At 45.0% G+C, this 26068-nt stretch overlaps 1 protein-coding gene across 5 annotated transcripts; it reads left to right on the top strand.

The window, feature by feature from the left end:
• Positions 1–26068, top strand: Lbr (lamin B receptor). 5 transcript variants are annotated; one of them, XM_076548115.1, is made up of 14 exons: positions 1–115; positions 3840–4018; positions 5638–5847; positions 8967–9050; positions 9264–9456; positions 11160–11356; positions 14140–14194; positions 18458–18649; positions 19489–19592; positions 20263–20388; positions 22375–22543; positions 23746–23826; positions 23927–24049; positions 24313–26068. In XM_076548115.1, the coding sequence occupies exons 2-14, from the start codon at positions 3854–3856 to the stop codon at positions 24471–24473; spliced, it is 1860 nt and encodes a 619-aa protein (XP_076404230.1). In that variant the 5' UTR covers positions 1–115; positions 3840–3853; the 3' UTR covers positions 24474–26068. The 5 variants fall into 5 exon arrangements, with proteins under 5 accessions (XP_076404230.1, XP_006988653.1, XP_015862542.1 ...); XM_006988591.4 differs by lacking the exon at positions 1–115 and adding an exon at positions 191–419; XM_016007056.3 differs by lacking the exon at positions 1–115 and adding an exon at positions 265–721.

Below are 26068 nucleotides of genomic sequence, written 5' to 3'. Positions count from 1 at the left end.
GGGGGGGCGGGACCTCGGAGGCGCGAGTGCGCGGCGGCCGAGTGTGTCGCGCGCGGAACCGCCGCGGGCTGCTGGGTGACCGGAGTGGCTGGAGTTCCCGCCGGAGCGCGGTCAGGTGAGCGTCGGCCGCGGGTCCCCGCCGCGTGCGGAGGGAGGGTCCCCCCGGGCGGCTGGCGGGGCTGGCGGGGCTGGGGCCGCGCGGGCCGGAAGCAGAGCGCGGGTTTCGAATCGCGGGGTCCCCCCCCCCCCCCCGCCTCCCGCTCGGACGCGCGCGTTGGGAACTCCGGGCGGCCGGGGCTGTGCTTGCCGCGGCGTTCCGGCCCTCGGAAGGCGGGCGGGCGGCCTTCGGGGAGGAGCTAACTGCCGCCCGGAGGGCGAAGCCCCGACTCCCGGAGCGCCATCCCGCCTTTCCAGGCCTCGTGAGTGCTTCGGCGCCGTGACAGCCGGCCTCGCGCCTCCCGGGTGCCGAGGGCCTGCGCCGGGGCACTTGACGGACGGACGGACGGACGGACGGACGGACGGCGGGCCGGCCGCGAGTCACCCTGCCGTTGCGCCCTCCGTGGGTCGCTCGCCTGCTGGGCGAGGAGGGCCGGAGCCCAGGCGCAGAAGCACGTGTAGATCTGGGGCTGCGGAGACGCGCGGGATGCGGGGGACCTGATCCAGAGAGGGCGGCGAGAAGTTGGGTTTAGTTTCTGAGCCTTGCGTGGGGAGGAGGGCGCGAGTGAGTAGGACTGAATGATCACTGTACCCTTGGGTGTTAAAAGGGGAAAGGCCACCCTGGATGGCTCTGCAAGGGCACGGACCCTGCCAGCGGGTTCCTGTTTGCGTTCTGCCCAGCAGGCCGGTACCGGCTCAGATGTTCAAGGAAAGCTGTGGGACATCGTTTGAGTTTTTTCTTTCTGCCACCTCAAATGGATTTGGAAAAGTGCAGAAATGATGAAAGACCCTTTGCTCGTGAGCCAAGTAGCGGAAAGAAATCTGTCGCACTGATACATAGTAATATACTGTGCCATAATGTGTGAGGAGTCCAGTGCTAAGTGACACTCACGTTAGCAAGAGTCTGGTCTAACAGAAAAACGCCTGAGAACCCCCGTGTTTCTGCTGTGTGGGATTGAGGGTACTGTGTTTCATAAACAGCCTTTCTTTGCTGACTTGGCTGAAACACCCTTTTAAGGGAAGCCTGTCTGCCCATCTTGACTTGTTAGTTCGGTGCATCAGGACACGCACTTGTGTCTGGAGCCTCCTTGTCCTCTGGTATAATTCTCTCCTGAAGTGCAGTATTTTGGGATCCTGTTACATAGCTTCCTCTGACGGTGTATGGATCTTGGGCGAAGTGGCATGCACATCATTGTTGCTAGTCCCATCCTTGATTGTCTCCTACCATATGGAATATCACCATCAAGTCTCAGTTCCTTTTGTTTGTGTGTGTGTGTTTTGAGACAAGATCTCTAGGTAGTCCTGGCTGTCCTGGAACACACTGTAGACTAGGCAGACCTCCAACTCACAGAGATCTATCTGCCTCTGCCTCTGCCTCCTGGAATGCTGGGATGCTGGGATTAAAGCCACCAGACCCAGCCAAGTCACAGTTATTAATTCTTTCCCTCCCCCTTTTCCTGGGGATCAAATTTCAGATTCTTTCACATTATAGACACATTTTTGAAAAACTAAGGCTCAAATATCTACTGGGTGCCTTGATTTATGAATCCCAAGGTATTGTACTTAATAGGTAATATTTTTTTTTTGACATTCATTTGGGTTCATTGTTGCACAGATGTAGTTAAAAGGGTGTCTGATGCAATAGAGAAATAACTGAGTCTAGGGCCATGCCATCCTAATCCTCCAGATTTCATCTGATCTCAGAAGCTAAGTAGGATTGGGCCTGGGTAGTATTGGATGGTCCAGAATGAATCTGTTCAAGGGCCCTTTTAAAGGTGCAGGTGGTCCGGAAGCCCCCAAACGCTCATATTTCAAGGTTTTGAAGTGTTGTTTGAGCCCGGAGTGCCATCTTCATATAGAAAGACATTGTGGCTTTCTCGAACTTTGGATGACCAGTGTAGGAGGCTAATGCTAGTAATTGGTTGATTTGGGGCGGTCTGGGAAGGAAGAGGGGACACCAGAGAAGGAAGCCCAGCACATTTCCTTCCTCTTTGCCCAGGGAGGCTTGGGACCAAGTGTCGAAACCGACAGATGTTGTCACCTTCCTTGTTTGTGCCCATCCTGTGCAGGAGTGGCCTTTGCCCTTCTTCTCCCCAGGGCCCTCAGGTACTCTTTGCCCGTCCATCTTCATTCCCAAAGCTTCTGGGCTCTTTCCCCTTCCCAGTCAAACATACTCATTACCCAGAGATGCTATCACAGGTTAGGGAGACTGAGGCAGCCTCTGGGATGTGCCTCTAATCACCAGATAAGCACTGGTGTTGACTTTCATCTTCTGTTTGTCTAAATAAACAAAGCCTGGGACGTTTTTTCTCAGGCGATTAACAGTGAAGAAATGTATTTAGAAAGACTTTCTTGGGAGTGGTAGGTAATGTAACTTTCTCCTTAATTCCAGTCTGCAAGAGTCCTTAGGTGTTGCTGTTGGGTTGCATAACCAGCTCTTGGCAGGCGTGTGTGAAGAGTGTCTGTCTTTTTTTTTTTTTTTTTTAAGATTTATTTATTTATTATGTATACAATGTTCTGTCTGCCTGTGTCCCTGCAGGCCAGAAGAGGGTGCCAGATCTCATTACAGATGGTTGTGAGCCACCATATGGGTGCTGGGAATTGAACTCAGGACCTCTGGAAGAGCAGCCAGTGTTCTTAACCTCTGAGCCATCTCTCCAGCCCGAGTGTCTGTCTTTATGAGCTTTGGTGATAATGGAGACTTGCTTAGCAGGTGAACACTCTCCTGTCTGCTGCTCCTCCATCGTTTGGTGTCAGGGGCACTGGCCAGAGGCACCTGTTTTATCCTGTGAATCTGTGAATTTGGTAGCCAGTGAAGAGAAAAACATCACTACCTCAGAGCTGGGAGCACAGCTATCATTCGATATTTCTAGAAGGATGGCAAACTGCCTTATATAAATGACAATTCTTGAAGATTGTAGTTTCTTGAAGTATAGATAAGGTTTCATGGGCCATGTTTTGAAACAGTGGCAAAGAATGTTCCAACTGGAGTAGGTGTCCGCTCTAGGCTTGAGAGGTGAACTTGGATGAAGGCCAGGTACTTGTCGGCTTAGGTGGGTGGTTGGCAGAGTTACTTAGTATGCACTTGGGATTTAACTCTGAGAATGCAAACTTTATGAAGTAAACCTCAGATATGTTATTCATTAAGGATTTGAAACATTCCTGTTGGTACATTTCTAACTTTCCTGGTGTCTCATAGTTTATTATTTTTCAGTAAGGTAGCTTGTTATATAATTAAATGCATTTTAAAGCTTTTAAAAGATGACATTGCAGATTTACATGTAAAAATAAGTGTCCTTCTGGAGATGTCCTCTGAGCTTTGGTTCCTACAGGTGAGCAGTGTTCTGAGTCATACAGTGTTGTACTTCTCAGTGCCACTTCATGTCCCCAGTGGCCAAGTCCTCGCCCACAGACTGATTCCACATCCAAGAAAATGAAGCGCAAATAATGATTTGTGCTGTGCTGCTACCCCTCACCTACATTTGTGAACTTTGATAGAACATTCACTGGAAGCTCAAATTCATCATTTATAGAATAAGGACCTGCACACGCCTTCCTTGGAGGCTTCCTGGCTCTAAAACCTTGACCAATTTACAGATCTAGAAAGTTAGTTTTAGGGTCAAACTAGTTGAAAAAAAAAAGTAGTAAATATTGACTGAATTTTTTTTTTTAAAATTGTTCAGACTAATTTTAGAAGATGCCAAGTAGGAAGTTTGCCGAGGGTGAAGTGGTCCGAGGTCGATGGCCTGGGAGCTCCCTTTATTATGAAGTAGAAATTCTGAGCCATGACAGCAAATCCCAGCTGTACACTGTAAAATACAAAGATGGCACTGAGCTGGAACTGAAGGAGAGTGACGTGAAGGTGAGTGCACCTTAGTCTTGGGGGATGGAGGGGCCTTGGGGCTCATCTGTTCTTGGCTCATCAGGGGATGTGTCAATGAGGTGTGGGTCTGAGCCCTCCTGGGAGGTGTCTGCTGTACAGAGTGCCCCTTGACAGGGTGGCAGAGGGCCCTGGCTTAGGGGTGTTTTTAGCACCGTTTCCTTGAGTTGTGCTAGGACAGATGGGAAAACGGGTACGGAGGGCAGCACACCCAAGGCCTGTGGATGATGCAGACAGTCAAGTACCAGAGGTGGATGGCTGGGCACAGTGGAGGCGTCCACAGGGCCAGGCAGACTGGGGGATTTTTTAATAGTTATGTACAGGGCTTGAGTTTCTTTTCTGTTTTTTCAAGACAGGGTCTCACTGTGTAGCCCTGTTATCCTGGAACTTGCTTTATAGACCAGGCTGGCCCCAAACTCAGAGATCTCGCTGCCTCTGCCTCTCAAGTACTGAGATTAAAGGTATGTGCCACCACCTCTTGTCAGGGCTTAAGTTTCTTCCTCAACATTGGTGATTGATTTTAATCAGAGTGACATTTTCTAGGTTTGAGGCCAGCTCACAGCTTCCCTTTTCCAGCCTATCTGTTGAGGGCCTGGATTTTAAAATATTGATTCATGGTATATAAATATTTAACAGAAAATGCATAAAAATTAATTTCTAGCAAAATGCCTTAGAGCTTCAGAGTTTTAGTTGTTTTCTACAGGCATGAAATTATTTAGTCAAAATGCTTTGTCTACTTAGAACTTTGCAGTTTTGGATCTGGCTGGTGGTAGCGGCGTACGTCTTTAATCCCAGCACTCGGGAGGCAGAGGCAGGCCTGGTCTACAGAGTAAGTTTCAGGACAGCCAAGGCTACACAAAGAAACTCTGTCTCAAAAAAACAAAATAGAAAAAGAAGTTTACAGTTTTGGACCTTGTGACTGGTCAGTAACTAATAGTTTGAACCCATGGTCTGTGGATCACACCCTGTGCTTTAGGCTTCATGGCTCATGGAGTTCGTGTAGCTTAGGGGCAGCTCCAGGTGGTATGGACTTCTCTCTTAATGCTGTCAGCAGTCATTTAAGACATGTAAATGCCATCCTTAGCTGAGCACCATATTCACAAAACAGCCCTGGACAGAGGCCCAGGGGTTTGCCTGGCTCATGTCTATATCCCGAGAAATGAGGAAGGAGTGATTTGCAGTGGATCAGAGAGCAGAGTGCAGCTGACCAGGGGAGTTAAATGCAGGCTTTGTTAAGAACTCAGGTGGGTTTCAGAGCAGCCCTGTAGGGCTGCTTAACTTTGAAAAATTGGTTGCATGCTAATTATGTTTGACCATGTCGGTTTGGGTCATTATCAGTTAGAAGCCGTTCTTGTATTACTGGGAATATATACAACTGGTGGGATAGACACTGATTCCGGGGATACCTTCCAAGCTGGAGGAGGAGGGGAGCACTGTTGGTTTCCTAGGAACTGGTCCTAAGGGATCAGTTCTCAGACCCGTGAGTCCCTTGATGCTTAGAATGGGTGGCAGCAGATAGTGGCCCTTACTGACCTCTTGTAGCTTAGGTCTGCCACTGGATGTTAGTGTTCTGAAAACATCTATTGCTTTTCCCTTTCTAGCCTTTAAAATCCTTTAAGCAAAGGAAAAGTGGCTCAACTTCCAGCTCTCCTTCAAGACGCCGTGGCAGCCGCTCAAGGTCACGCTCCCGGTCCCCTGGCAGGGCACCCAAAGGTTCCAGAAGATCTGCCTCTGCCTCCCACCAGGCCGACATTAAGGAAAAGGAAGCACGGAGGGAGATTCTGCAAGTTAAACTGACTCCGCTTGTATTGGTACTTTTCTCACCTGTAACTGCACTGGCTTCCCCTTTGTAGAAATGCCTATTCAGATGATTTGCTCTTTGGTTGTTGAGATAACTAATGTAAGGAAATAGCATGTGTGTGAAAAAGAAATATAGTTCTTTTGACTATGTAAGAAAAATGTTTTATTTTTGATTTTTTAATTTTCAGTGTGTGCATGTGTACATATGTGTAGTGTGCATATAGACACACATGTGGAGGTTGGAGGATAACTGTGTAGTCAGTTCTCTCCTTCCACCCTTATGTGAGTTAAAGCGATCAAACTCGGATCATTGGGCAGGAAGGAAAGCATTTCTCCCCATTGACCTGTCACATTAGCAACTTCGAAATAACGTCACTAGGGCACTATTTGTATGTGGTCTTTAAAGGATGTGTCCATCAGCTGGGCCGTGGTGGTGGCGCACGCCTTTAATCCCAGCACTCGGGAGGCAGAGGCAGGAGGATCTCTGTGAGTTCGAGGCCAGCCTGGTCTACAAAGTGAGTCCCAGGAAAGGCGCAAAAGCTACGCAGAGAAACCCTGTCTCGAAAAACCAAAAAAAAAAAAAAAAAAAGGATGTGTCCATCGACATAGACATAGATTGTAGATTGTGAAATGATGAGACCACTATGTCATAGAGATGTTCTCCCTCTGGTTGGCATCCTTATACTTGATCACTTTTGCTATTGAAAACTGGTGTTTTCAGTGGGCCGACTTTCATGGTGCATGTAGAAACGTGTAGAGCCTAGAGACCTAGCACAATGAGGTTTGTTGGTTTTTTTTTCAACTTTTTTTTTCTAAGATAGGGTAGCCCAGGCTATCCATGAACTCATTATAATCCTTCTGCCTCAGTTTGCTCAGTGCTGAGATCATAGGGTGAGCTACCACACTTGGTAGATGAATATTTTAGAGCAGTAGTTCTCAACCTTCCTAATGCTGCAACCCTGGAATACAGTTCCTGTTGTTGTGGTGACCCTCAACCATAACATTATTTTTGTTGCTACTTCATAACTGTAATTTTGATACTGTTATGACTTGTAATGTAAATATTTTTGGAGATAGTGGCTTGCCAAAGGTGTCTCATCCCACAGGTTGAGAACTGTTTTAGACAGTAGAGCAAATACAGAATGTTTAAAGTAAAAAGAATATTGTTCATTTAACATTATCTCTTCTGGAGACAATGCATACAGGCTTTTAATAATATTAAAAACTAGACTGTAGTGTACACTTGTAGTTAGACTTTTACTATTTATTTGTCTGTCTGTCTGTCTGTCTGTCTGTCTGTCTGTCTGTCTGTCTGTCTGCCTGCCTGCCTACCTACCTACCTACCTACCTACCTACCTACCTACCTACCTACCTACCTACCTACCTACCTATCTATCTATCTATCTATCTATCTATCTATCTATCTATCTATCTATCTATCTATCTATCTTGTTTTTCGAGACAGGGTTTCTCTCTGTAGCTTTGGAGCCTGTCCTGGACTAGCTCTGTAGACCAGGCTGGCCTCGAACTCACAGAAATCCACCTGCCTCTGCCTCCCAAGTGCTGGGATTACAGGCGTGCGCCGCCACCACCCGGCATAGTTAGACTTTTAAAATGTTAAAATAATGAAAACAACTTGCCATGGAATATTTTTCTCTTGTTGTGTTACATAGTAAATATAATAAATTATATAGATGTTATTGTTAAAGTCAGTTCTGTGGTGCATCCTAGTATTTTTCTTTCCAAATTTTCAGTATTCTAAACACTTTATTTTCTGTAACATCTGGTTAACTCCTTAGACTAAGTCCCCCACCCCCACCTCCACCCCAGACAGGGTTTCTCTGTATAGTTTTGGTGCCTGTCCTGGATCTCGCACTGTAGACCAGGCTGGCCTCGAACTCACAGAGATCCTCCTGGCTCTACCTCCCGAGTGCTGGGATTAAAGGTGTGTGCCGCCACCGCCGCCCGGCTTAGACTAAGTTCTTAGGAAACTGAACTGCTAGGTCAGATGGACAGTGCAGAACCGAGGCTTGTGCTAGATTGGGTGAGAACGTTTATGCCAGTGTCAAGACCACGAATGCTGGATTTTCATTCTGAGGATTATAACAGCAAGTTTACCTTCAGGCTGCCTCAGCTGTGGACATCATGTCAGCATTGCTCCCTTCCACTCTTGGTTGTGCTCTTTCTGAATAATTTACCTCACAGTGTTGAGTATTCTGTCATCGTATATCTATCTATCCATCTAATGAAAAGCATTGGCATGTAGTTAGCATGGTTTAGAGTTGGCTGACTGGCTGTGTTCCCTCTGTGCTTAGTACAGGTTATTCAAAACCTGAGGTATTGCACATAGCTCTTAGGTGTGTCATCCATTTGCTGACTGACTCCGGTAAGCTAAGTGTATGGTGACTGCTCTATTGCTGAGTAAGGCGCTGAGCTGGAACCCACTGTGTTAACGCTGTCCTTTGTCAGCTGGTCTTCCAGTGGATATGTTTTGTTGGATTTTTGTTTTCCGGCTCAGAGGTGCTTTAGTTGGTTACCAGTCCCCAGAGGAGTGAAGGGACTGTTGTCTTAACAAGTTCTTGCTGCAAGGAAGGAAAATTAAATATCAGGTAGCATGAAATTCAAGCACCCACTCTTCCCGTTGTTGACTGTTTAGAGTCACTGAAGAAATGTTTTTTCTTCATTTCTTCAAATTATGAATGAATTTGTCAGTTTTTACTTACCTGCCTTTCATAGGAATGTTAAGTGTCTGACCCTGAAATTATCGAAACATTTAATATGAGAGTGTTTGAAAGATGGAAACGTTTGTTCCAAAACTTGCATGGTGTCGCACAACTGTCATCCTAGTACTCAGGCAGGAGGAGGAGACTGGAGGATTGCCACAAGTTTGAGGCCAGCCCAAGCTACGTAGTGAGTTAAGGCTAGCTCGTTACATCGTGAGTTTCCTTATCAAAAGACTAGAACACAGTCTGCGCTGTAAGAGCTGACCTTTGAAAACCAGGGAGGTCTCGTTGACTTTATCTTTTGGCTTTTAGCTTGTCTCTGCTTCATTTCCAGTAGTAACTTGTTATCATCGTGATCCTTTCAGTCAGTTACAGTTCTGATTATGATGCTTTCCTATCCCATTTAGAAGCCGTTTGGAAACAGCATCAATGTGTACAATGGGGAGCCCGAACATATGGAGAGGAATGACATATCACATAAGACCAAGCAGGTAGCAAAGTACTCGTTCCTCTGGGGCACTCTTCCTTTCCTTTCCCTTCACACTCTCGGGAATTGTTGTATTTCATTTGTTCATGTTCTGTCTTTAAGACTACATGTAATTTAACAATTGTATTCTTGTACATTCACAGCTGTGTAGAGATGCTTAGTAGCATTTGCATTAATTGTAAACTACCGATATTTAATACTTTTTTCTTCAAACTAGGAAAGAATTATTTTGTCACCAGAAGGCAGTTACACAGCTACCCAGTACAGCCTTCGTCCAAGAAGAGAAGAGGTCAAAGTCAAGGAGGTCGAGTCCAAGGAACAAAAGCTTGTTCCCAGAGGACCTGCACCTTTGGAGACCTTTCAGGTGACCACTCCACAGAGGAAGGACTTGGAGTTTGGAGGAGTACCTGGTAGGTGTTAGAACCCCATGAGGAGGAGAAAGCGTGGGCAGAGTTGCTCCCATGTGCACAGGAAGGGTCTCCGTGCAGCAAGGAGAGAGTATGAGGAGATGGGAGACTGGGGAAGAACTTTCCAGAGAAGGAGCAGTGGTAGAAAGGCCTGAGGAGAAAGGGCGCTGACGTGGCTCTCTTTAAAGCTTCAGCTGTCTGTTAGGTCCTGAGGATGGAATTGCAAAGGGGTGGTGAAGAGAGTTTGCCCAGGGGAGGGACGCAGGAAGGGAGGGGTGGTCCTGTAGGGCAGAGAGCTGTGATGAGTGGAGATGGCAGGGCCTGGCTTGCATTCCTAGCAGGAGCAAGCTGCAGCGTAAAGCATCCTGCTGCTCTCCCCTGCCTGCTAGGCAGTGTGCAGAGCCTGTGGAGTAGTGAGTATGAGAAGCTGGTGAAAGCTTAGGACCTCAGCCAAACAGCTCAGTCTGCTGGGCTTACCTGTTCTGCTTGTTGTAACTTACAACACCTTGCTAGTTGGTCTTTCACAGATGGTTCTGTATGTGTTCTGTAAGTGTGACAGTATGTTAAATGTTAGAAATTTATGGATATGAAGTCTATTAAGATTAGAGGGCTTGCTGCGAGGTGGTGGCGCATGCCTTTAATCTCAGCTTTCGGGAGGCAGAGGCAGGAGAATCTCTGTGAGTTCAAGGCCAGCCTGGTCTACAGAGCGAGATCCAGGATAGCCAGAGCTATACAGAGAAACCGTGTCTTGAGAAGAGATTAGAGGGCCCATTTTCAGGCTTGAGTATAGTGGTTCATGCTTATAACCCAGGACTGGGAGGTTGAGGAAAGAGAATCTATAGAGTTCAAGGCCAGTTTGAGCTACATAGTAAGCTCAAGGCTAGTGTAGGGTCTGTAACGAGATCCTGTTTCCTCTCCTCAAAAAGATCAGAGTGACCATGGTTTGGTGTCCGGATCTTAGCACTTGCTCTTTTTTTGGTGGTAGCTGGACTTGAAAGTTTCAGAGTTAGGTCTCTGAGGTGAGTTCATGCTTTCCTCCCTCACCCAAGTTGTGTGGGCATGTGACAGGGAGAATAGAGTTTAAAACGTTACTACGTTTTATTACTGTTTTGTGTGGTGGTGGGAGGGGGAAGGAGAGAGAGTAAGCAAGCTAATGCTGTAGTGTTCATGCAGAGGTCAGGGTTAATCCTCTCCTTCCCTTCCACATGTAAATCCTGGGGTTTGAACTCCCGTTGTCGGGCTTTTGTGGCAAATGCCCTTCTCTGCTGAACCATTCATTCCCTCAGCCTGAGATAGGGAGCGTTTTTTGTTTTTTTTTTAAAGATTTATGTATTTCATTTCATATGTATGAATGTTTGCCCGCATGTTTGTATGTGCACCACGTGTGTGCCTGGTGACTAGGGAGGTCACAAGAACACCGAGTCACAGATGTTTGTGAGCTAGCCACCTTGTGGATGTTGGGGACTGAATGCAGGTCCTCTGAGAGCAAGTGCTTTTAACCACTGAGCCATCTCTTCCGCCCCTGGATAAGCGAGTTTTTGATGCTACTTTATAGATTGGTCTCAAACAGCTAGCAGGCTAGTGTTGCCCTAAGTAAATATATATGTCAGTATATATATGTCAGTATACATAAGTAAAAAGCCCGCGGGACTTTGGAAACTAAACAGACTGAAGTGTGAGGAGTCTGCCTGGCCTGTTGTTTGCAGGTGCCTTCCTCATCATGCTCGGCCTGCCTGCCACCCTCTTCCTGCTGCTGCTACAGTGCAGACAGAAGGACCCCAGCCTGCTGACGTTCCCCCCTCCTCTGCCAGCTTTGGACCAACTCTGGGAAACCAGAGTGTGCGGCATCTACCTCCTCTGGTTTTTTGTTCAGGCTCTCTTTTACCTTCTGCCGATTGGGAAGGTAAGATTTTGGGGTTTGTATTTTTTTTTTGGAGACATGGTTCTTGTTGTATAGTCTTGGCTGACCTCACCAGGTAGACCAGGCTGGCCTTGAACTCACAGAGATCTGTGTGTCTCTGCTTCTCCTGTACTGGGATTAAAGGCGTGTGCCATCCTGGCTGAAGAGGCATGGTATTGTGAAACTTAGACGTCTGACTTCTTTGCTATTGCTTACATTTATAGCAGTTTCAAAGTTAGAAGCTGTCAGTTATACACTAAAACAGTTATTTCTGTGCCCTATAACTCTTCACATATTAAGCATAACTTTAAAAATGTGATTTAGATTTCTTGTCTAATTACCTGTATTTACTTTTCTTGCTTTTTAAATAAAATACCCGACAAGAAAAAGCAAATTACTTTGGCTCATGGTTTGGGGGTAGCATCCATATAAAGAAATGATGGTGGCTGGAGAGTGAGGTGCTGGTCATTGCATCACTGGAGCAGAGAGAGGATGACTAATAGCATTCAGCTTTCTTTCTCCTTTTTTCAGAAATTATTGTATCATTTTGTGCATGTCAGTGTTTTCCTGCTTGTGTAAGTGCACTGTGTGGGTGCAATACTCTCAGAGGCCAGAAGAGGGCATCAGATCCCCTAGGACTGGAGTTAGAGATGTTTGTGAGCCTCCATGTGAGTGCTGGGAATGACCCCCTGGGTCCTCTGGAAGAGCAAGCAGCCTGTGTTCTTAATCGCTGAGCCATTGTTCCGTTCCTCTCTTCTTTCTTCAGTCTGGGAGCCTCGCCCGTGAAATGGTGCTGGGTCTTCACACCTCAGCCCAATCTAGAAACTTCCTCACAGCTGGGCCTAGAGGTTTGCCCTGAGGTGATTCTTGATCTTGTCAAGTTGATATTCAGTATTTCTGTCACACCTTGCAATTCAGAGAAGAGTGAGCCATTTAATGGCAGTCTGGCTCTTGGTGGAGCAGCTGGGGAAGAGAATACTTCCTCAGTGTGTTCACTTCAGGTACAACATCTTAAGTCCTTGTCTTCTGAGCTCCGTGGTTAAAAAAAAGAATCAAAATGCAGATTAAAGTTTGTTTCCAGTTTCCATCCTTAGAACTTTGTCAAGAACACTGAGTCCTTTTCAGACTCATGTAGTTAGTATCTTTTCAAGCCTGCCTTCAGCTGTGTGCTTTTCCTTAGATGTTGAACATGAGCTGTCCTAAACAGTACATCATTTATTCAGACCTTATTCTTAGGAGACTGCAGCTTTGCCAGCTGGAAGCTGTGTTAGCAGGACAGAGCTGCATCTCATTGTTACTGGCTGTCCTGGGCTCCTGTGATGATGGACCTACAGTCATTCTTACTGTAGGCTCTGTTCAGATTAATATATCATGAGGCTTATCTAAGCTAGATAACATTTATTTGGAAAATTAGCTTTGGTGATTAAAAATCATGCATACACACAAACCAAAGTGATAGAGATATGCAGATAGATGATAGATAGATAGATAGATAGACAGACAGATAGATAGATACTATGTGTCAGACAGACTCAAGGTCGAGAAATCCTGTATCTGTATTATCAGACTAAAGCCCAACAAGACACCTGCAATCGAGAAGGGTCTCTTGGGGTTCCGCCAATCCTGTGATCTCAGGTTTTACATTTCTATCCTGGGTTCCCGTTCCACAGCAAATGCAGAGGTGCTGGCAGATGATGCTATCTTAGTGTTGGGCAGTTTAAAGTGAACAGCTACATTTTTGAGTAGCTGCTTGAGGCTATATGTGGCTGCCCATTTACTCAGGCAGCATTCTCACCCTCTTGGGGGGCTTCGCTGTGCTGCGTGTTGTGGGTTTGCCATGGTGGTTCCCACTTGGGAAGTATGCTCATAGTCCTTTGCTGGAGAGTAGCACTCAGCCTAGTAGAGGAGCATGTGTAAACAGTGGAACAAGTCAATGTATACATGGTGTTGGCAGCACACAGCCTGATTGAAAAAGCCCTTCTTGTTAAACTATTGTTTACATATATGTGCATATTATTGGCTAGATTCCCCATATGAGAGGGAGCATGCACATTTCTTTCTTTTTGAGTTTGTGTGACCTCACTTCATACATTCTAAGCATCATTTTCCTGCAGCTTTTTCTCCTTTTTAACTAAAGAAAGGCTAAATATAAGAGGAAGGACAGAATGCAAGTGATGGACACAGTTATGAAAGAAGATATAAAGCTAGTTGTTCTTCTGGTTCTAATCCTGTCATGGGTTTTTCTGGTTGTGATCATAGGTAGTACATAAAATATATTCCATACTGAAAGTGTAAAATGGAACGGGAAGCTCCATAACTTCCTTTCTGAATGACTATTCTAACTATGGAAGTTCATTGAGTTGTAGATCGTGGGTCCTGTTAATTTCTGTGTGTGATTTGTTTTATTGTTCATATTTTTTTCTTGAAGAGAGCCTCACAAATGTGAGACCATTTTGTTAGTGATGGGAAGCCAGTGGAGAGTTTGGAGCACACTAAATCTGTACTGTGCATGGGAGGGCTTGGTAAGGGTGGTTGTTGAAGTAATCCTGGTGCACTGAGAAATTCCTAGCTCCATGTTTAAGGTAAATGCCTGACGGTGGGATTGCTTCATCAAGGGCTTGCCATCACATACTACTGAATTTTCTACTGTGAGATACTTACTTTCTTGGGTATAGTGAAATTCAAGAGTTTGAGAAGATCACATGCTTATATATGTGTGTATATAAGAAAGGTGATAATGTGCTTGAATTTTTAAATTAAAATTTAATGTTTTTTTTTCTTTTAAGGTTGTAGAAGGAACACCTCTTGTTGATGGAAGAAGACTCAAGTATAGACTAAATGGTGATTTCCTTAAATATTCAATGATCTAACTTTTATAGTTTTTAAACTGTTGGCACTGATTCACTGGGATATTGAACAGTAGATTATCTTTTAGTAGTTTGAAGAATTGTGACTAAATTAACTTATTCTAGTAGCTAATAAGAAAAATGCTGTGTGAACCGAATAGTTATTCCAAGTATCTGGCTCTCTTTTCCTTCTACTTTGTTTGAGATGGGACCTCGGTATGTCACACAGGCTAGCCTGGAATTCACTTTGTAGTAGAGGCTAGCCCTTGTGTTTGAGCCTCCTGAGTACTGACATTACAAGTGTGTGCCGCTAGCCTGGTTAGTTTCTTTTTTCCTTTAAAGATTTATTTTTATTTTATGTGTATGAGTGTTTGCCTGCATGTGTGGATATAAGTATTTATGCCAGTCAGAAGTAGGTGTTGGATCCTCTGGAACTGGAGTCACTAACTGTAGCTAGAGTTTTCCTGCCTTGCCCACAATCAGGACAAATCTCTGTCACCCGCCAGTCCCACAGCCGCTCAGACCCAACCAAGTAAACACAGAGACTTATATTGCTTACAAACTGTATGGCCGTGGCAGGCTTCTTGTTAACTGTTCTTATAGCTTAAATTAATCCATTTCCATAAACCTATACCTTGCCACGTGGCTGGTAGCTTACCGGCGTCTTCACATTCTGCTGGTCATGGCAGCAGCTGGCAGTGTCTCTCTGCCTCAGCCTTCCGCTTCCCAGAATTCTCCTCTCTCCTTGTCCCACCTACTTCCTGCCTAGCCACTGGCCAATCAGTGTTTTATTTGACATACAGACCATCCCACAGCAACTAACCATTTTGAGCAGCCATGTGGGTACTGGGAAACTAAAGTGGTGTCCTAGGTTGAGAAGAGCAGCCATTCACCTTTGTTTTTTATTTAATTACTTGAGTGTGTGTGTGTGTGTGTGTGTGTGTGTGTGTGTGTGTGTGTGTGTGTGTGCCTGCGCGCGCATGCATGTGCCTGAGTATGTGTATATGCACTGTCTGACTTAAGGTTTCTGTTGCTATGAAGAGACTCCATGGCCACGGCAACTCTTATAAAGGAAAACATTTAATTGTGACTAGTTTACAGTTGAGAGGTTTAGTCCATTGTCATCATGGTGGGAAGCAAGGGAACCTGCAGGCAGACACGGTGCTGGAGAGATAGCTGATCTTGATCTGAAGGCAACAGGAGATGAACCATGTCCCACACTAGATGTAGTGTGAGCATAGGAGACCTCAAAGCCTACCTTCTCAGTGACACACTTCCTCCAACAAGGCCACACTAATAGTGCCACTCCATATAAGCCAAGCATTCAGACACATGGGTCTATGGGGGCCATAGCTACTCAAACCACCACGTGCACCGTGTGTGTGGGAGCTGCTAGAAAAGTGTTGGACTCCTGGAACTGGAGTTTCAGGTTGTCAGCCACTATGGGGTGCTGGGAACTGAACCTGAGTCCTCTGAAAGAGCAGTATGTGTTCTTAACCACTGAGCCATCCCTCCGGTGCCCAGCATATACTTTTAACCACAGAGCTCTCTCTCCAGCATGTTTTATTCTCTCCTTTTTATTTTTCTGAGACAGGGTTTCTTTGTGTTGCCTTGGCTGTTCTGGAACTCACTCTGTAGACCAGGCTGGCCACAGACTCAAAGAGATCCACCTGCCTTTCCCTCTCAAGTGCTGGCATTAAAGGCATGTGCCACCACCACTTTTAATTTTCTTAATAGCATTTACCATTTTCCAGGCGGAGGTGGCGGCGCACACCTTTGATCCTTCCTGTCCTTGATTGCGTGGCTTCAGCTGACTGGCCTCTGAGCTGTCTCTTGAATTGTGTCCACTCTTTTTGTCAACTTTACCTGAAAGCTGCATCTTTACCTGCATGCTTGTTACACCATGAAGCTGTAATTATTGCTTCTTAATTAAGGGGAAGTTGTAAGGAAGGATGTAGGAATTCACTGTTAACTGAAAAAGCAAGGAGAAAGCTTTGGGTCCCTTCTTGCCTGCCTTCTTTTATTTTCTGGCAGTTATGCCTTCCCACATCAGTGTCGTCTGTTTCCTGGAGTGTTCCTGGTGGGATGTAGTTGTATGGGCTAGGTTGTGTTTACTGTCCACTTGACAGACACTAGGAAGCTGTGGGCACTCATCGGTGCCTTTGTGTTGTGTGGGGAAGGAACACCTTGACCCTTTGGTCTGGGTATCTCTGTGGTCAGCACATGTATTGGGGTTTGGTACAACTTTACCCTCTGAAGACTGTGATGAAGTTGCACTAATGCTATTTTAAGAAATCTGTGCGGTAGTTATTCTTAAAAGATTTTCATTTTACTAGCTTGGGTGGAGTGACTCGTTTTCTTTTTGAATTCTATGACAAATGCTCCTCAGTTTAGGACTGTGTTTATGTCTGTATAAGTCCGTCTTAGTGTGGCCATACCTTAAGCTGCAGATGTACTTTCTGCAGCTGACCTACCACTGTAGAGCATCCACTGGTCACCTTTGTGATCATGCAGCTCACTGCACTGTCCAGTCCCAGGAGAGGACATCATATGGCATGTTGTTGCCTGGATCCAAATTTGAGTATGGCTCTGAATGTGTCTTGCTTTTTGTCCTGTGCATGCTATAGTAGAAAGTTCCTAAGTTGAGCCATTGTAAGCGAGGAATGGTCTGAATAAATTTTAGTGTTTGGTTTCCTTCTCTGCTAGTTTTGGGTGGTACTTTTTTACTGGCTTGCCCAGGACTTTTACCTGAAATCATTCTACAGGATTCTAGAAGGGAAGCAGAAATGTTTTGGGGACTGCCTGCCTTTAAGTGCCAGGTTGTAAGCCATCCAGCCAGCTCTGCCAGGCCTTAGACCATGTTTGCTGTACTGGCCATCTTTTTTGTTCTTGCTGAGCTCCTTACTGGTGGGCCCTGTCTGGGAGTCTGACATGCTCTGTCTTCTGTCTGCGCTGGGCTGCGACAGTGGGGTCTAGGCAGAAGTGGGCGTTTACTTTGCCCTCGGGTCTCTTGCTCTTGGTTTGTTGGTTTTCTGAGCCGTGTTTTGTCTCCGATGAGGGTGTGGTCTGTTCCGAGCACTGCACCTGGGCACTTGGTCCCATTGTAAAAACTTCCCTCCTCTGTTTATTTTTGCTTCTAATATTACTTGATTTCTTTTTATGGGTTTTACCACTAAGGAAATTCCTAAGACATTTTGAGTGATTAATTTGCATAAACTATAGAGTGAAAAGCAACTGTGTTGACCACTTCATAAATTTTATGAGGGTTAAAGTTATTCCTTGGAATAAAGTTGGTATGTAGAAAACATGAGTTTAGATAGCAAATTTGTGATGTCCCTCATAACTTTAGCAAAGCTTAGAAACCTCATTAGTGGTCATGGCTTTTCTGTGTTTGATTGTTAATTGAAATACAATTGGATGACTTCATCTGGACCATACCTCAGCACTTCAGCTTTTGCAAGAAAATAATTTCTGTAGCAGAAACTGCTCTCCCCACCCAACACACAGACACACAGACACAGCGCACATGGTTGGCGGGCACCAGTGAACTGACTTGTAGACCCTCTCAGGGGTTTCAGTCCGCCTGTGCATGGGTGTAGCCTGGTCTAGCCACGTCCTGGGATGACAAGTAGGAGTGACCACACTTGGTTTCCTCAGAGTTTGCTTGTGGCCTCTGTTGTGGGGGTAGGGTATCTTAACATCTGTTTTCTAGGTGGCAGAATATAAACGGAATCTTTATACCATTACTGACTAGTGAATTCCAACATAAATATTAATAGTTTTATGCCTACTAAAATCATTCTGCTACTAAGTAGCATTAGATTTGAAAATGTGTGCTTGCCAGTCTCTGTTGGGAGCTAGTCATTTGGCTTTGGACTCTGACAGTTTGGAGTAGTGCATTTTGAGATTCTTTTCAATTTAACAGGACATTTCTATAACCTTCCTTTCAGCTTTCCTTTAGTTAACAGTAGGTAATGATGCTTCATAGTGCAAACGAATGTTAACATTTTTGAAAGACAGTACTAGAGCTCTGGTATTTACATCTTAAGGACATTGCACATTTGCATATTTCTGACTATAATATGGATAATGAAAATGAGACTGAAATATAAAAACACTGCACTGGCTAGTAGCTCCTTGTGCCCAGGAGGATAAGGTGTGTGGGTGTGGGTGTTTTGAGCCCAAGAAATCAAGGCTAATTTGGGCAACCTAAATGTGAGCCCCGGGATGATATTAACTAACTTCTCTCTCCCCCAAGGATTCTACGCTTTTGTGCTGACGTCCGCCGCCGTGGGAGCGTCTCTCTTCTGGGGCATGGAGCTGCACTATGTGTACACTCACTTCCTTCAGTTTGCACTGGCGGCCGTCCTCTTCTCAGTGCTCCTGAGTGTCTACCTCTACGCCCACTCTTTGAAGGCCCCGAGGGATGAGCTGTCCCCGGCCAGTTCTGGTGAGCAGTTACACCACGTGTTCCCTGGGGGTGCCTAGAGCCTCGGTAGCCATGGCTGCACTTGAGTACCTGCTGCTGTGGTTCCCCTAGTTTAATTGTGGGAAATGAAGAGACCTAAGAAGGAAAACAATTGAAGGCAAAGTTCAAATGTTTTTTTCTTCATTCATTTTTTAGTTATTAGATGACTAAAAACCTCTGGCAGCACAATTTTTTATTTATCCTTCCTGTCTATTATCTGTTTGTTTATTTTTGCCAAGTAATAAATCCCTTAAAAAGTGGAAAACAAAACCAGGCTGCAAGTTGTTTGGTTCTGACCTAAGATATTTTGTAGAAGTTTCCTATGGACTGGATGTGGTAATATACGCCTTTAGTCCAAGCACTTGTTAGACAGAGGCAGGAGGATTTCTCCAAGTTTGAGGCCAGCCAGAGCTACATAGTGAGAACCTGTTTTTTTTAAAAAAAGTTTCCTATTATAAAATTTAAAAAAAGTTGCATACTTAAAAAAAACCAGAGGCAGGTGTGGTGGCGCACGCCTTTAATCCCAGTGCTCCAGAGGCAGAGGCAGGTGGATCTCTGTGAGTTCCAGGACAGCCAGGGCTATGTTAGAGAAAAACCCTGTCTTAACAAACCAAAAAAAAGTTTCCTGTTTCTTAGAGTTGGGGGATCTGTCTGGTCACATGAGCTCTCAGGAGGCGGGGCAGCACTGGCTACCCGGTCTGTCTCCCTGTCCTTGGCTTCTCACTTCTGCAGTCTCTTGAGGGAGCAGATTGGACCTGGTAATGGGGAGCAGTTGGGTTTAAAGACTTGACTTGACTGGGTAAACACTTGTCCCTTCCCAGGAAATGCTGTCTATGATTTCTTCATTGGCCGTGAATTAAATCCTCGAATTGGCGCTTTTGATCTCAAATACTTTTGTGAATTGCGTCCTGGATTGATTGGATGGGTATGTTTTTTATTTTTGTTAAAATTCAGTGGTATGACTTTATCTTACATCTAGAAGGAAATGTAGGCAGTTTTAAAGAACAATAATTACAGTTTTCTTACTATATTTTTTTACAGGTTTAAGATACTTTGTTATGGATTATTAAACATCGCAGAATTTTTTCATTTTTACATATATCTAGGAAAGTGATAGTGTAGATGGAATGATGTAAAAAATAGTCTCCCTCCCCTTTCCAATAAGACCTTATTTTGACCCAGTTTTAGACTTGGAGAATTGTAGAACTAGAGCCAAGAATCCCCTGTATTCTTTAGCCGGATTCCTGCATTAATGTCTGGCTCGTCACGGACAGGAGACCTGTTAGTAAGAAGACTGGAGTCCTTCCTGGGTCACCTTAGTGCATTACGGCCGCTCCATTCTTTCTTCTTGTCCCTCGTCTCCTCTGGTCTGTGCAGGTTGCTTTGAAGATACTGACCAGTCATTAAGACCATCCTTTAATTTGGTCTCCACCGTGTTCTCATGATGAGAGTGAGGGCTGTATGTCAGCAGGAGTGCCACAGGAGTGCCACTCGTCAGGGTTGAGGTGTCTTGTTCATTGGTGGCCTTGGGGTGGTGTGGCCTGGACTTGTCAGCTCTGCTTGTCCCTGGACGTGTTTCCTGCCTCTTTTTCCAGGTGGTGGTTAACTTGGTGATGCTTTTGGCTGAAATGAAAGTACAAGAACGTGATGTCCCATCCTTGGCAATGGTCTTGGTTAACAGTTTCCAGCTCTTGTATGTGGTGGATGCCCTGTGGAATGAGGTAATTTTTTTTTTTTGTTGGTTTTTTTTTTGAGGTCCTAGTAGTCCATGCTGGCTTGAACTTGTGATCTTCCTGTCTGAGCCTCTCAAGTTTTGATTACAGGAGTGCATTTCTGAGACTACACAAGATAGTTTGAAGAGCTGAGTTCTTGGAGGCCATGAAGTCAAGCAGCTTTGAGAGTTGGTTTTTCTCTGAGGAGCGTGAGCTGCTTACACAGAGTGAGGGTGGCATGGCCTGCCCCTGCCTTGTTGGTAATGATGTAGTGGCTCAGGGGCCTGCACGTGGGCCCTGGTAGGTGTGTCAACAGCTCTATTCAGAAGTGACTTTCCAAGCATTTAACAGGGGATTCTGTTAGCATCTTAAGGAAAAACTTGTGTGTACATATGCACATAGGTACTCCTGCATGGGTGTGTATGTACACACACATGTGAGGCCCTGAGGACAACCTCAGTGTCACCTTTTGGACTGTTTTAAAATGAGGTGTCTCTGGCCTAGAACTTAGCAAGTAGGCTAGGCTGACTGAGCAGCAGCCCCCAGGGCTCCACCCGTCTCTGACTCCCCTGGCTAGGGTTACAGGTGCACACCACCTCATTTTTAAAGTGTGGGTTCTGGGGATTGAACTTGGGCCTTCGTGCATACACGACACTCACTTTACTTAGCATTCTCCCCGGCTACTTAAGGCAAAACTGTTCAGGGGATATCAATAGGAGGCTTGGAGTTGGGAAGTTTCTGCCTGTTCTCAGTGTCTCAGCTAGATTATAAAGAAGGGCGAGACTTCACTGTATAATTTCCTCAGCACCTGGCAGCTGCTTGTAAATTAGCACTTGATGGGACATTTTCAGTCTATCGCCACAGGAAACGGAGACTGCCCATGTAGACGCACCTGATTTGGAGAGGAGTCTGTCTGAGGCCCTTGGAGTCTGAGCAGGGTTTAGGGTCTTCATTGGTCCCGGGCTTCATTACACTCATTCCTCTCACTGGCTTTTGTCACAGTATTTGTTTTTATTTGCCCTGTCCCCTGTGCTCCTCAGTCACCTTTATCCTATCCTCCTATCAGAGCATAGGCCCCCAGAGCTGATAGGCATAATAAGTATCATTCTGATTCCTAGGGTGTGAGCTTTAGGGCCTAGATTTGTGACCTCTGACTTTTTATTCCATGATGATCTGGGGTAGATGCGTTTGGAGGTACTACTTTTTTCTTTAACCCAGAACTAGTTTTTCAGTAGAGCTCTACAATAGCTAGTTGTACTACCCCAGGGCAGGAACCAAAGTTTCAGCCATTCAGATATGTGCTCATGAGTCTGGCCTTCAGGTATCTTGGTTCAGACACATCTGGTGGACCATGTGCTCATGCTCATCGGCTCTTAGAGTGTGCATGGGTGTGAAACCGTTGGTTTACCTTGTTGCCAGCCGGCTTGCTGCTTCTGTGGAAAATGCATAGGAGAGTTCAGATGATCCAGATTTGGTTGGTGGTTATCCTGGTTTTCCACAAACACATTTTGAACCCCTCACCTCTGCCAGGCATGTACATTTGACAGAAGAGGCTCACAATGCAGCAAAGAACGTGAGTGGGCAGGTAGAGTGGCTGGTGGCTTTCTGGAGCCCATAATGCTGGCAACTGAGAAGGAAGGGCTGGCCAGTGCAGGGTCAGGAAGGCTGCCGAGGGAGGGAAGGGAAAGGGACTGAGGCTGCAGGAAGGTGAGGTCAGGGAGGCCCTGGGCAAAGGCAGAAGCCTGGGGGTGGGGCGGTTTAGAGGTCTGTTACTCCTGTTACTGCAGGAGTTTAGGGTGAGGAAGAGGCAGGATGGGTGGGACATGGTGACTTAGGCCAGAGCAACTGAACTCCTGCCTTTCAACATTTTGGTATGCCTTCACTTAACATACTTGGTCATAAATTAGTACTTTGCTTAAATCATTTAAACATAAGGTGGTTTTTATTTTATATTTTTACTTTTTATATCTATATTTTCTTCCCATCTCATTTTAGGAAGCGTTGCTGACTACCATGGACATCGTCCACGATGGCTTTGGCTTCATGCTGGCCTTTGGGGATTTAGTGTGGGTCCCATTCACCTACAGCCTTCAGGCCTTTTACCTGGTCAGCCATCCCCATGACTTGTCCTGGCCCTTTGCTTCTTTCATCATTGCTCTGAAACGTGAGTGTCGGCCTCCGCTCAGTCTGAGGTCCTGCGTCTGCTCTTGTCACATCCCATCATCCTTGATCACAGCTTTGAAATAATTGATGATGGAGAAGTACTGAGAAAATTCTGAAGTTCGCAAAGAGAGTGGAAGACATGCTAGCTCCACTGATCCTCTCATTGGAACATTTTACTTTAAGCAATTGAACTTAAACAATTTGAAATGCTTTAGGAACAGTTTCTCTTCTCTTTCAGATGCCTGCATTTTCTAGAGATCTTAAAAATGAGATTGGTCTCATACAACTTTTGGTCTTACTGTAGACACAATACCAGATACCGTGGCCTGAGGTGCCCATGAACTGTACTGAGGGGCGTGTGTGACCGCAGCAGGCAGTGGAAAGGGAGCCAGTCCTGGGGAAAATATAACCTTGTACTTACTGGAGGATGTGGGTTTTGAGGCTCGGTGGGAAGACAGGCAGGGAGCCAAGTCAGCACAGGTAAGGGGTGGCGGGCAGAGGGAGAAGTCCAGTTTGGCTGCTGTGAGGGCTACCAGGCCTGTTTTTCAGGTCAGGTGGTTTTCCTTTAGTCCTTTGTGATCATTCAAAACCTTCACCCGAAGTGGATGGGAAAATTAGCATTGAACTTCAAATAGAGCTAGTTTTAGGACACTGAGTATCTGTGATGGAAGAAGAAACCCAAGCACCTGGTGTCTCCATTGATTATTCCTGTCAGTGGCACCTGTGAGTTAATCAAAAACAGTCTGATCTTACAGAGGCTGAAGTGGAGGTTTTTTTATTTGTTATTTGTTATTCAGATTGTGTGGTAAGTGCCACGTCAGGGTCTGTTGAAGTGTGGGTACCTCTGCCAAGCTGAGGGGTTTCACACTGAAGTGCGGATGCCGGCTTCTGATTCAGCTGGTATTTTACCGAGGAAGTATCTGCACGTCTCAGAGAGCAGACAAGATGGCCTGGAGCCAGTGTCCGCTGCCGCTGTCCCAGACCCTGTTCTTTGTGGGCATGGCTGGCGGGTTGTGTTAGTTTTGCCTTCAAGATGGATGATGAGTGAGATTCAGGGACTGGGTGTTTTGTTTTTAAGAAATCAGACTGTTTTTGCACATTTCCTTAGACCTCAGACACCAGTTTTTCAGAGATTCCAGATGACTTGAGATGCTCGGTTACGTCTCAGTTACGTAATAACAGGAAACTATTTTAAAATTTCAGTCTGTGGCTACGTCATCTTCCGTTGTGCGAACTCCCAGAAAAACGCGTTCCGGAAGAACCCCAGTGACCCGAAGCTGGCACGTAAGGATTTCAGTTTGTTGATTGATATTTGTGTATTATGTGTAGGTCTCGATGCATCATCTTTTAGAGGTCATTAAAAGAGGTTTTTGTTTTTATATAGACTTAAAGACCATTCATACTTCCACGGGGAAGAGTCTGCTTGTTTCTGGATGGTGGGGCTTTGTTCGCCATCCCAATTATTTGGGTGATCTCATCATGGCTCTGGCGTGGTCCCTTCCATGTGGTAAGCATCTCAGTGCCGACTTGATCACTCTGTGTCATTGGTTGGGGTGAGAGCACCTGCCTGTTCTGGGCTCTGGGGTCTGCTTTCTTGGTGTCTGAAGGGATTGGGAATATTTTGAGTTGGCTTTCCTAAGAAGACTGTATGGAACATTTGGTTTATGATTTGGCATACCTTGATTCAGAAAACTAGTTCTTCGGGTATTGGAGGGAAATCAGGAAAAACCATGTAGTGGAAATCAATTGAGTGGCTGCTGTCACCTACAGGGTTTAACCACGTCCTGCCGTACTTCTACGTCATCTACTTCACCATGCTGCTTGTGCACCGAGAAGCACGGGATGAGCACCAGTGTAAGAGGAAGTACGGCCTGGCCTGGGAGAAGTACTGCCAGCGCGTGCCCTACCGCATATTCCCCTATGTTTACTGACGTGCCCGGGGCTCAGCCGGCCAGACCCTCGCACAACAGCACCAAGTCCAGACGAGCTCACTGTTGATGCACTGACAGGATCTCTAGGTTTGGAGTTTGAGTCAGGACTATAGAGCCAAATAGTAGCTCCTTTCTATAGTTGTGTAGCATTAACATAAGGGAAAGGAAAAACGGGGTAGGATTTGTTTGTTAATAGGAAATTTTCATCCCTAAAAATCTGAAGTCTTATTTTTGTAGTGTTTTGATTTTTCAGTTGTTTTTGCCATTTGAATTTTCTTAAGTGAAAACCCTTAAAGTACATCGATGCTGTGTAAGTACATTGTGCTTAAAGAGACAGGAATGAAAATTCTAAATCTAGGTCATGCAAACCCCAGCCTAGTATTGGTGGTCTCTGTGAAGAGCAGGCAGGTCTCTTGCAGGCCCTGTTTGAGGGTGACCGACCATTCATAGCAGTGGCTTGACCTCAGACTTTAAAAGTGCTTTTGGAAATGTAAATACATAGCCTACTTTTATGTAATATATGGTGACTTGTGATTTTTCTGTACAGTTTTTGAATGTGAGATAATTGTCAGGAACTAAGTAGTTTTTTTTTTTTAAACAAAAACATTTTCAGTGTTTTAAATTAAGTTTTTGTAAAGTAATGTGAATTTAAAAATGTAAAGCAATTAGAATTCATTTAAAGTTTAAAACATAGGAAAGTTATTTTTATCCAAAGTTTGTGAATTTGGCTTTGCTACCTCAATTTGCAGGTGTGTTTGCCTTTATAAACTGTTGCAAATAGGAAAAAAAGTATATTTTTGGAGTAACAGCACTATTTAAACATTTTTTTACACACATTGGTGTTGGAAAAATTGCCATTTCAGGCTACTATTTTTGTATATTTTTGACTTAAGATTCAACAGTGTTTTTGCTACAGTTTAGCTTATAGAGTTTATACTATTTTGTATCCTTTATGTCTTCAGAACTCTCTAGAAAGGAATTCAACCTGAAACAACTTTAAGGAGCTGACTTAAACTTTTGTTTTCTGTCTCAGTTTAATAGATGTACTAAGCTGGTGGTAGCCACTGAATTCTAGTGAAGTTGATTAATGTCATAGTAACTGTCCTGGACAAGTGGCAAATTCACTAGACTTTTATATTCAAAACTACATTGTCCCCAGAATCTTAAACATAAGGATGTAATTATAGTGTATACTTTTGGGTTTCAATTACACATATCACATATGAGCCAGATGCAAAATGTTCATTCTGCTCCAAAGCTTAGAGTGTATGTAAAGTAGCTTATGTTACTGTGATCATGAAGTTGACACTGTGTTCTATCATTTTTAGACTGTTTTTATGAAATTGTCACTGATGTTTTACTAGTACTAAGGTCTGCAAGCAGGTGTTTTTCTATATTGCTTTTCTCCTGGTATTGGCATGTATGTGCTGAACTTAAAGGGAATTTTGGTAAGATGAAAGACATTGGGTTCTTTGCCTGGTAGTGAGAACCGAGTCGGAGTGCTCCAGTGTCTGGGTATCAGCTGTAAGTTGTTTTCTTTTGATGTTTGGCAAGCTTTATAAGAAGATTTAGTTGGAAATAAAGAGTTGCTTTGA

Source organism: Peromyscus maniculatus, chromosome 11 (genome assembly GCF_049852395.1).
Source record: "Peromyscus maniculatus bairdii isolate BWxNUB_F1_BW_parent chromosome 11, HU_Pman_BW_mat_3.1, whole genome shotgun sequence".
In the NCBI taxonomy this organism is placed as follows: Eukaryota; Metazoa; Chordata; class Mammalia; order Rodentia; family Cricetidae; genus Peromyscus; species Peromyscus maniculatus.
The sequence above is the reverse complement of the archived record's forward strand: the minus strand, read 5'-3'. Positions and strand labels throughout refer to the sequence as shown.

Excerpts from the sequence above, each read along its gene's own strand:
- Lbr (XM_076548115.1), top strand. The coding sequence starts at position 3,854 with ATGCCAAGTAGGAAGTTTGCCGAGGGTGAAGTGGTCCGAGGTCGATGG. Across the intron at positions 4,019-5,637 it reads TGAAGGAGAGTGACGTGAAG|CCTTTAAAATCCTTTAAGCA; the intron begins GTGAGTGCACCT and ends TTCCCTTTCTAG. Across the intron at positions 11,357-14,139 it reads ACCTTCTGCCGATTGGGAAG|GTTGTAGAAGGAACACCTCT; the intron begins GTAAGATTTTGG and ends TTTTCTTTTAAG.